The sequence below is a fragment of the Heliconius melpomene genome, chromosome 11 (genome assembly GCF_056956725.1).
Source record: "Heliconius melpomene rosina isolate 202511_hmr_F chromosome 11, ASM5695672v1, whole genome shotgun sequence".
NCBI classification, from domain to species: domain Eukaryota; kingdom Metazoa; phylum Arthropoda; class Insecta; order Lepidoptera; family Nymphalidae; genus Heliconius; species Heliconius melpomene.
The window spans coordinates 1,912,069-1,924,158 of NC_140399.1; the positions used below are offsets into that span (position 1 = coordinate 1,912,069).

At 34.2% G+C, this 12,090-nt stretch overlaps 1 protein-coding gene across 1 annotated transcript; it reads right to left on the bottom strand.

The window, feature by feature from the left end:
- Nucleotides 1–3,886: 3,886 nt before the first annotated feature.
- LOC146534272 (carcinine transporter-like) lies at nt 3,887–10,963 on the bottom strand. Its single transcript, XM_085192985.1, has 12 exons — nt 10,811–10,963; nt 10,112–10,332; nt 9,693–9,876; nt 9,113–9,242; nt 8,474–8,602; nt 7,881–8,073; nt 7,549–7,654; nt 7,048–7,280; nt 6,626–6,705; nt 5,542–5,717; nt 4,824–4,978; nt 3,887–4,375 (listed from the first exon to the last, which is right to left on the bottom strand). The coding sequence occupies exons 1-12, from the start codon at nt 10,847–10,849 to the stop codon at nt 4,348–4,350; spliced, it is 1,674 nt and encodes a 557-aa protein (XP_085049111.1). The 5' UTR covers nt 10,850–10,963; the 3' UTR covers nt 3,887–4,347.
- Nucleotides 10,964–12,090: the final 1,127 nt, after the last annotated feature.

Sequence of the window (12,090 nt, forward strand, 5' to 3'; positions counted from 1 at the left end):
ATGTGGACGAACAAAAAACTATAGTAGTAATTAAAAAATAACCTTAGATTCCTAAAAATAAGGTTTAGTTTGCCTTTAACATTACACTGTTTAGTCCTACATAGAAATTTAATTTCTACTTTGAGAGTAACTTATTCAAAAGATACTGTAACTACTTCTTATACGAGTACGTCGACTTAATATTAAATCAGGGCAACTTTAATTATATAACCTTCCTGGCACGGTTTTACTAAAATGCGATACGATGATTACAGATTCAAATACAAATATAGGTATATACTTGCCAACGGAATTGAAAGCCATCTTCTCTCCTTCTTTTTCAAGTTGGTAAAAAATAAAGGTATTTCCCCTGTTTAGATATGTTACAGATATGTTATATTACTACTAGCACTACCTTTACTTGCGACTTCGCCCGCTTGTGTATCAATTTCTCAGACAGACTTTCTTTTTCTTGTGTTTGTAAAGCTTAGTATAGGAACTATGTATACTCGTATAACAGTTATTATAAAATAAAGTAATTCAAAGATCATTTATTATCCACGTTTTATTTTTCTATTGAATTTGCAAACAATATTGCAGGTACTTATAATTGGTACAAAAACTATGCACGATTTGTTCATTGAAAGATCTATTGTCCTAATTAATTAATTTGTAATTGCTGTTTTAATTTTCCTTATTTATACCTAAATGGTTTTAAAATAATAATATTGCAAAAGTAGCTAGCTATATTTTCAGGTTTTTTATAACATAAACATTCTTTATTACAATATTAATTTACATTAGTTTTAGAAGTTAATGTTAAGGAAATATTTAATCGGTTATTTTAAAACTGTATGTTATTAAATCTGGGTTCAGGTTCGATTCCCAATCGAATATACATAGGTACATATATTTATTCAAATTGGAATTTGAATTTAAAAAGAAATGCGTCATATTTAAACATATAAACAAAACATTGTAATAAGGTTTTTATATTCAACGGTTTTCCACGAAATCATAAAAAAATCGATCGATCGAATGGCTTACACTTCAGAGGTGATGTCGACTATTCCCCTAGTAATACTAGCCAACAATGAGGAGGCAGTCATGGAGCAGGGAACACACAAGTGCGACTGTAAACGAGTCAGGCTGCGGGTTCGATTCTCACTCGAGGAAATGAAATATTTAGTATTTTCATTTTCTCACTCTTGTAAAGAGATATATCGCGGTGTTGAGTTCCACTCCACACGCACTGCTTCTAGAATTCGGCAGAAACGGGGAACGGAGTGTCTTAACTCTACGTTCCCTATTACCTACCCCGCGCGTACCCGTACCGTAACATGCGGAATACCGCGGGAAGCTGACAATCTACCCATATGGAGGAATGGACTACCTATCTAACATGGCCACCAATTTCATATCATGGCGTAATTCTTTGAAAACATAATTATGAATATATTTTTCCAGCGAAATGGGTGGTAAAAAACACATTTATAGCTGTTGTGCCTGTGTCAGAGGAGGAGGTCGAGGAGGTCAAAGAGCGAGGAGTCGATAAAAATGCTGAACGTAAGACCCGCACTGTTTGCCGCACTGCGCCCACCACGTGTACCTACACTAGCTACCAGCTAGTCACGATTATATGGCTATATAATTTTTATAGTTTTTTTTTTATTATATTCTTTTCTTCGTATATTGCAGGTAGACGAAAAGAACCTAATGTTAATTTTAGACAGACATTTTACGGCATTTCGTCTTGAGTACCGGAGCTTAACGCCGCGCTTAGTCTGCTTACCAGAGCGAGGAAATGACAATAATACATTACTCTCAGTTGGAATCAATCCCACAACCGTCGCGTTTATAATCAGACGTTCTATATACATATATAGTAAATATGTAAATAATATAGTAATTATTCAAGCAAGACTACTTTCAGGGCAAGAGCTTATATGAGGTTAATAACCTCGATTGTTAACAAGTGAAAAGATTTTTAAATCTAGACGACAGCGACTCGTGCGTTGCTAATTTTATTTATTTTTTGTTATCCGCACATAGCAAGGGGAACCTGGGAACCTAATGTTAGACATTTCCGTTCCCCACTTTTAGCCGGATTTTTTAACCGACTTCTGTAAGAAAAGGAGGTTATCAATTCGACTGTATTTTTTAGGCATTGCATGTTAGTATATTGTAGAGTCGTGTATCACTAATTTTAGGCCTAAGGTAACATATATTGCAAGGACAGTGCAGTGACAGCCTTCCTCTTCTTTTTCAATTGGAACCAATAGTTCCTGAGATTACGGCGTGCAACCAAACAAAGTTTTCAGTTAATATAAGGATAGGCAGATTGCGTCAACCACCAACGCATCGACGGAAAGAAGAGAACCGAGAGGCCTCTCTCGGCTCTCTCTCTCTTTCAAGTTAGAAATGTATGCAGTACCATCATCTACTATTTAAGTAAATTAATTTGTCCTTACAACGTGTTTATATAATTGAACTTGCGTCATAAATGAAATGTTATACCGTATAATAATTGCTATTAGCAAATGTATTTTATATGTAAAAAGTGAAACTACAAGAACGCTAATAAATATGTTATTATTATTTTAAATAATAGATATTTACTTATTTGCAAAAAAGGCGTATTATTTTTATTATATTACTTAAAAACAATTCAAGGAAACTCATAACGAATTTGAATATTATTTACTTATACCCTTACCTATATTTTAAACCCTAAATATTTTTTTTCAAATTTATGTATTTATCGGCTTATCTGTTTATTTATCGGCTTGTCTGTTTATCTGTGCATTTGTGCACAATAATCTCAGAAACGGCTTAAACTACTTACATATCTTTAATCACTCGCAAGCACGTGGGTAGTTTTAAATATAATAATTATATTTTTAAACAGTCGATCGAATACTTGACGTCTCATGTAAAGTGAATTACATATTAAACCGGCTACGCTACTATCGTACTTAATAGTATTTAATTCACACGGAGTTTATTATGCAGGAAATATGATTTTTTCGGTCAATCAGCTTTGATATGGATTGATTGATTTAAGAAATTGCTTCAGGCTGTATCCCACACGTAGCTCATCTACCGTGGACCTGGACAGAGGGAACCTGTAACCCTAACATTAAGACACTCTGGACCCCACTTCCGCCGAATTTTCAAGCTACTACACGCAAAGCTTCCAGAATTTAGTAGAAAGTGGAGTACGGTAGTGTCTTAACCTGAGTGTTTTACCACTAAGTTCCTTCCTTCCTTCCCCCACCTACCCTCCTTTATGCGGAATGCAGCGCGAAAATTAAAACTAAAAAAAAAATTCTCTAAATTCATCTGCTTACTTTTCAAATTTGAAAAGATAAGTAAACATTAAAGAATTCATATGCCAAATTCTACTTCTCATAACATAAGTTACTTTATCGCATACTGACCTGCACGTTGACCTGTAAGTAAAGCAAGAATCGTACAAAGGAGGTCGAGGTTCGATTAAAGTACTCGATAGCGCTGTTTCAACATTTTTATTGTAATTTGTGGCATTTCAAGATTTTGCATGGATCTTGGAAGTATAGTTGACCTCAGAAGTTGTGGCTCGGAAGTGGGCATACGGGTGACAAACCTGCTGGTATATATAAGCTACTACGATATTGTACATTGGTTACGTCTGTATGTAGAGTTTCGTATATAAAAAACATATATATTCAGAATTAATAATTATTTTACGCGATACAAGTCTGATAGCTACAGCCTCTGAATAAAAAAAGAAGACAATTTTAATAGTGAAATTAGCTTTTTATTTATAAAAATATTACATGTGTACGAAATCATAGTATTGATTATCTATACTCTATATCTATATCTATATCTATACTCTATACTATATAATAAAGCGGATGAGTTTGTTTGTTTGTTTGAACGCTAAGATCTCTGGATCTACTGGTCCGATTTACTTTGTTTTTGTTTTGTATGAAAGCTGCATTCTTCAGAAGTGCTATAGGCTATATAACATTACATTACACATATATACTAACATATTTTAAAGTACTTTCTAATTTGACATGCAATTTATTCTGCCATGTTAATAACAACCGTCGTCGCTACGCAACCGTTACCGCGACATTTTGATATTCATCCTTATGAAAATAAATATAATAGTCACTTTTAGCATTTTATCTAGATTGAAATTATAGTTTACTGTATAACATTCTAATAAATAATTAAGAAGATGTCACTAATTCGAAATGACCTAGCCTACGGGCGGCACAGTATGACCGACGCGAAAATATTCTAATAGATTAAGCAGACGTAGCCGCGTCCGGGTCCACCAGTCATACATAAAATATCGTTGTATTTAATCGTATATCATCTAGTTTCAATTGTCTTTTTCTTCCTGAAAAAAAATATAAATAAATTATGATTCATATAGTAATAAAAAATGTTGTAAGCTAAAGGTACCTGGGGTACCAGTAGGTACCAGGTAGCACCTGGTTCCATCACTTCAATTTTTTTTTGCTACACGTTGTAGTTTTTTACGTACATCAATACAGGGTAAGCAGAGGGAACCTGGGATCCTCCTCATCGTCGTCTCAAATGTTGGCATTTAAAAAGAGTGGCCATGAGTTTCTTTGCCTGTATCTTCTCATGAGCTCAACCATTTGAACGGGCTTTTTTCAAGTCGAAATTGCACATTTTTTTTTGTTATTTTGTTTTGCATTTTTTTTCTACTTTTATGACATGTCCAAGTAAATGTTAAGCATTTTTATGGAATAAAGATATTTTGACTTTGACTTTGACTTTGTTTTCACCTTTAACCTTTGTATTTAAAAAATATAAATTACCTAGCGAAACAAGTGTTGCGAATCAAATCGTTCATATCTTCCATAGTCTGTGGCATTCGACGTCCCTTGGTCTCAGGCAAAATTAGAGCCAAAAATGATGTAAGAATGCCTATTACACCCACTATTATTAGAGAGAGCCCTTCCCATGCTCTATCCTGTAATTCCACACAAAATATATAAAGTGAATATATAGGTAAGCCTGGAGAAGAAATTCAGTTTAGAGCTTCAACTCTTTCTTTCTCTTTCTTTAAACTCTTTCGGAAATAAAAATATTTTTATAAATATAAATATTTTTCCGGGAATCGACTCTATCCAAAAAATAAATAGATACGTATATCGAAGGAACATGTGTAAATTGAAGCCCTCGTGGAATAACGACATAGTGTGTGACTTTAGACGCGATGGTTATAGGTTTGGTTTTCCAGCCCGGGAAATTAATTATTCAATATTTTCATTTCATTTTATTTCATTTTCTCGAACTCCACCTACTTTGCTATATGCGGGATAGGACGTGAAGCTAATAAATATGCAAATATAGAAAGACCGGAACTCTCAAGAACCACATAAGACTCACGATCTCACTGGGGACGTCTATACGACACCTTGTTCTCAATGTTAGTACCTTTAATGGTAACCAAGCTAAAGTGAGAGTGACGCTGTAGAAGTCAATAGAACGAACAGCATACTATTCAATCGAAAAACGAAAAATAAAACTCACAGAATATACAATAAAAGGGGACAGAGTGACCGCGGCGAAAGCGCTGACGTGCACCAGGGAGGAACCGGATGCGCGCACCGACGTCGGCATCACCTCCGGCGTCCACTGTATCACGGTGCCGTACGCCATGTTGTTAAAGAAACGTATCAGTACAGCTAGAGTTACTGATGCTACTCCTGTAAAAAATATAGAAAATTTTGTTTTTTAATTTTAATTTGTTATCTATATATATAAAAGGACTTGTCCTCACTGACTGAGGTAAGACGCACGCACAGCCGTAACCTCTGATGGTAGAAACGTGCAATTTGGACAGATGTTCACTTTTGTAATCTGGACATCCACTAAGAAGGGATTTTCAAAAATTTTAATCCTAAAGGGGTGAAATAGGGGTTGAAAGTTTGTATGGAAAAAAATTTAAATCGCCACCAATTTTCATAAAATTTGAAATTTAGACTCTTAAAAATATTTCATTGAATACGTGTTTCATCGTTTTCTAGAATTCTCCCCCTAAGGGTACAAATAAGGGGTTGAAAGTTTGTATGGGAAAATCTTTAAATCGCCACCGATTTTTATAAAATTTGAAATTTAGACTTTTAAAAATATTTCATTGAACACATGTTTCATGGGTTATTAGAATTCACCCTTAAATACGCAAGCGAAGCTGCGCGCGTCCGCTAGTAGTATAATAAGCACAAGCGTGTGACTATAAACGCGACGGTTGTGGATTCGATTTCCATTTGGAGGGCAATTAAATATTTTATATTTTTATTTTCTCGCTCTGGCAATGAGGCTAAGTGCGGTGTTGAGTTCCGTATATATCCAATGGTTCCAATCCAATCCAATTGTTTAAAATGGCTTTAAGGTACGATTTGCACACCAAATTAATTTTATATCTTGCATTTTTACGCAATATATCCTTGATTTAGTATGATAGACCCGATATGTTATTATGTTTCCTATGTCTCACTAAAAATTATTTGGAAATTCATTTTTTAGCTTCACGCTGTATCCCGCAGCTAGGATACAGCGTGCTCTATAGGTAGCTGTATAGGCAGAGGGATAAAATAAAAAAAAGTGTAGTTACCTCTAGGGATGAACGCAGCAATTAATGCAAGTGCACCAGAAATCATCATTGGTCCAGTTACCATCCACCTGCGGCCAACTCTAAAATAAATACCAAAATTAAAATATGATATATCGAGATAAATATATGAGAAAAAGGGTCTTGATATTTTTGCTTCACTAACATAGTTCATTCTCCTAACTGGAAATCGGCCGTAGCCGAAATCCTTGCTCTGGTAACAAGGCAAATCATGACCGTTGAGTTTCACAGTCTACACACGTGCCTTGAAATGGGGAAGGGAAGTTTCTTAACGGGAACGGAGTGTCTTAGCACTAGGTTCCCAGGTTCCCTCTGCCTACTCCTCCTGGTTCGAAGCTAAAATGTTAAAATATTAAACAATTCTTAAAATATAGAGAATAATATAGTTTGAAGAATCCACTTACTTGTCCAAAAGCAGCACCAAAATAACAAGAGAAGGTATCTCCGTAGCAGCAGTGATGGTGAAAGTTAAAAAGAAGTCCACACCAAGGTTTTCAGAGAGCCTCGTAATTCCATCGAATACTATAGCTACACCCATAAAAGTAAAGATCAGGCATATCACCATGATACCTAACGATGGTGTCTTAAAGATGGTTAATATGTTGTCTTCTTTATGTTTGTTTTCAGCAGCAACAGCCTGGAAAATTAGAAAGCAATTAAAAAGATTTTGTTCAGCTTCTTATCCAGATAGCTGGGTAGGCTCTCTCTGAACCTGGGAAGTTAGTGTTAACACACTCCATCTCCATTACGACAATTCTTTTCCTCGCTTACCATCGAATTCTGGAGGGAATTCTGGAGAAATAAAAAATACATTGAACTATCCAAAAGGGACCTGGTAAAAATATAATATATACAGGGATTCATAGTGAAGTTGCTAATACCTACATAATTACCTATATACTTACAACAAGGTCGTCAAGCACATCTTTTGGGATTTTGGTTTTATTAATTTTTTCAAATTTCCTGAGATTTCCCAATGTTTTTTCAATTTTTCCTTTATTAATTGACCATCTGGAAAATTAAATAATTATACCAAAAATGTATACAAAATAATTACAATAGAAATAAAAAGGATTAAAAATCTATCTAAACTTGCAATTTAAAAGTTATCCTAATATTTTTTAATGGTAATTTCCTATTTTTTTTTTATATTTGGAGCTGAAAAAAACGTTTTATGCCTCTCAAGATATACACAAATTTAAAAATATCAAAATATAAAAAAAACATTATAACAAACCTCGCACTCTCCGGAACTATAAAGGGAGTCAAGAGAGCCACGACCATAGGTACCGCCATCACTAGTGATAGAGTCTTCCAATCTGATATCCAAAGTGCGAACCAGGGTAGCGCTAAGCAACCGCCTCCAAAAAACATAGCTATTGACATATTAGCCACAAACGATCGGTACTTCAGGCCTACGTATTCTAAAACTGATAGAAAATATTAAAACTTAAATATTGTGCTTAAAGAATCAAACAAATTCGAAAGCACAGCAATCACAAATCGCGGGGTTAAGCTCCGCAACTAATACGCACCTCCAAAATTATAAGGCAAATATTTTATTTAAAAAAATTGACAAACATTGAAGACTTATAAACACCACGCTTGCTTGTCTTATTACCAGAGCGAAGAAATAAAAATATATAAATATCATTCATATAAATTTCATTCAAATTGCAAAGCGCAGCGTTGAGTTCTGCCATTCAACACGCAATTCCTCTAGAATTCGACAGAAAGTGGGGAACGGAGTGTCTTAACACTAGGTTCCCTCTGCCTACCCTGCTTTGTGCGGGATACAGCGTGCAGCAGACGGTAAGTAATAATACTGACCTATTATATAAAGCATCAAGAAGCAGCTATCGACTGACATGCCGACAAGAAACCTGCAAGCAGCGAAGTCCCAGAAATGATTAGTAAATATTGTACCAACACCGCCTATACAACCGATAACATTGGCCACTGTAAAAAAAAAGATTATTTTTCTATATTTTCTTCAAGAATTAGAAATGAAATAACAAGCAAACACGACGTTACATATTATCCATAAAATTTATAGAAGAAATACCTATTTCTTATCGTATACCGATTTACATCAAATAAAGCTTAAATTGATAATATTCTTTTTTTCGATTTTCGACACTTATTTCTTTTATATATCTATATAAATAAATTATAAGTTATAATATTCTGTTATCCTAAGTGGACTTCAATTACTTCTGAAGAGATATATTCGATATTGAAGAGATATACAAGTTTTTCCAGAGCAATTTTTTAATTAAATTCAAGGAGTAGGTACAAGACTATTCTGGGGTGATGACGGACCACATCGGCGGGCATCAGAAAAGAGGAACCTATTCTTACACCTATGATAAGATATCAAGCTTGATGCTTCTTACTAAGTAACATCTTGTGAAATTAAAATGTGTGAAATAATAGATATAACAAAGAAATAAATAATATAAAACTTACAAATAAGAGAAGGCAATCTCCCATATCTGTCAGCCACTACACCACATAGAATCCCACCAGCAATGGAACCAATGAATCCAATAGTTTGAGCCCATGGAACTCGGTTTGCCTTATCACAAACCCATTCACGCTACAAAATTGTTAGAAATAATTGACATACGTCTTTATTAATGTTAAGTCTTTGGTGGAAATCTAGAAAATAGGTGAACAAATTATCTACATTTACGCCATAATATTTTTTTTAGCTTCACGCTGTACCCTGCGCATAGCAGTATTGGCAAAGGGCATCTAGAAATCCAGTGTTATAACATGCCGGCCCTCATGAAGACACTTCCGTTCCTCACTTTCTGCCGAATTCTGAAGGTATTGCGTATTGAGTGGCGGAACTCAACGCCGCATATTGCCTCAACACTAGAGCAAAAAAATGAAAATATTAAATATTTTATTTCCTCGAGTTGAAATCATTGTTAAGTTCGATTTCTTTCGGTTTCGACCCATCAACAACAAAATAACTAATAAGCTATAACATTAGCTACAGAGCCTAATGTTCCAAATTAAAAACGTAATACAATTACCATACCTCATTAACAACAGTGGAATAAGGTATATCCTCAAAAAGAAAGTCCCACCCATTATTACAAGGAATGACTGGCGTCCCGATATCTGGTGGTCTCAGGGTTTCTAGGACTTGTGTCCAGTTCGTGTCGAACATGTAACATTGCTCGTATTCAGATTCGGATGTTTTCGGTATAGATAAAGATCGTCTGTAAACAATGTTTTATAAGTGTTTTTTTGCGCACATAACGAAATTGGTAACCTAGAGTTAAAACACTCCTTTCTCATTAACAAAATTCAATGAAAAATAAAAGATATGCGTTAAACTTTAACATTAAATATTATTATTACGCATATTATTAATTTTGCTAATTATTCAAAATATTATTTTAAAAAGAAAACGAATAAAGTAGGTAGTAGAGTATTTAGGAAAAAAAAACAAACCTTAATTCTAGACTGAGTTCATTCAATTCAGGTACGTGACACCAATGTTCCTGTGGTGTGGCTGTTATGAACATCTGCCCAAAATATCCGAAAGCCCAGAAGAATCCAAATGGCATCATGATGAAGAACAGCAGCCATTGGTAGAGACCCAGTTCACCAACACTTTTTATAACTTTTTCTAATACTAAACCTATATCGTCATTATCGTTTATCTCATTTTTCTGAAATATATTGAAAAGAAGTTAAGTTTTTAATTATTATAATCACGCGACGCAAACATAAAAAACATGCATCTGTATGTCTCTCTATGGCGTCGTAGCTCCCAAACGGATCGTCGGATTTTAAAGTTCGTTCGACTTCGTTAGGATGATCTTAGCTATGATTTAGGAAAATGTGTGCAACTCTTTGAAGAGCATCAGCTCTTTTCTATTTCAAGAAAGGATGAAAACTACTTCACTATTATATTGGGATGGTCGTATCGTAACGTAGATTGTCATATCGTAAGATTTTTGTATTTTTTAATTTACGATAAATACAAATCGAATCGAGTGATCTCATGGTCTGACTAATAAAAACAATTTCACAAAGTTCACAGAAATAAGTGATGTTAAAAGAAAAAACGAAAACAATGACAGATAACATTTCACCATATCTCACGAGATTCTTAACTTTCACGAAAGGAAATAATTCCGACTTTACCATTTCATTTTCCGTTTTAACGTTATTATTTACGTCCATTTTGAATTGCGCACGCGCCAGTTGTTAAATAATTTATTTCAAACTAAATATTGATATCGATTATAAAATATTTAAAAGATCAAGCTCCTTTAACTGATATGTTATCTTATACTTAATAGTGTATAGTACTTTTAGTACATTTTTATATTATTAGTGCTACCGATATCCCTTGTTTATGCAATTATTGAAAACTTATAAACGTCTTTTAAACTGTTAAGTCTTGTTCTCTTCTGTTCTGGTTTTAGTTTATGGCTTAAATCTTGGAAAACTGTCGGCCCAGTAATTAGATCGCCGACTGTTAGGTGACTTTTTATGCTTTCTTTTTTTATTTTATTTTTTTAACTGCACACGCTGTATTTCACATATCGGATTTCTGGAGGCAATTCAACGCCTCGTTTTACCTCGACAGCAAATAAAAATATCAAATAAGTAAAGAAATATTTTAAATAACAAAAACTCTTCGTAGTATTCTAGGTTTGCGAATTCTTTGTAAACTTGTTCCAAAAGCTAAAGCTGCAACATTTCTTACACAGTTCGTCCAAAAAAAAATACAAATTTGAGACATCCTATATAATATTTAAAATAATTCAATTGTAACGTACTACAGATAACATAATCAACAATCGCAAATAGATTAAAAAAAACTCACTTGTGGTTTATTGAGCCTAACCGAAAACATTACAATATCTAAGATGTAATCGATTTTTTTGTTCATTGTTAAATGATAATTATTTTCTTACAGTGCTTATCTACTTTATTTCGGGCGTGGCAACAGATTTTGTAATAATTAAAATGTATATTTTTTGTGTGGCATTGTCAGTTTGTACCTGTCTTTTTACCTTCACAGTATATCCTGCACTTATCAGGCTAGGCAGAGGGATCCTGTAAACCTAGTAATAAGACACTCCGTTCACATTAAACTTTGTTTCTCGTGTTGAGTGGTGGAATATTGCACATTGGCTCGTACCGGTTCCCCACTCTCTGCGAAATACTGAAGGCATAGCGTGCTGAGTGCCGGAAGTTTACACTGCGTTTTTTCTCACATCAATTATAAAAGCCTGTCGGGGGTTTAATTCGCACGCTCATGCCCTTTCGATATCTCGATTATTTCATTTATTTTTTATATTTATATTACTGATTCATTCAGAAAGTGCCCTTCAGCTAATTTTTAAACGGACTGCACCCGTCTACGAAAAAATATTTTTCATTAGTAAATTTACAAGCACCTAACAAGCTATTTC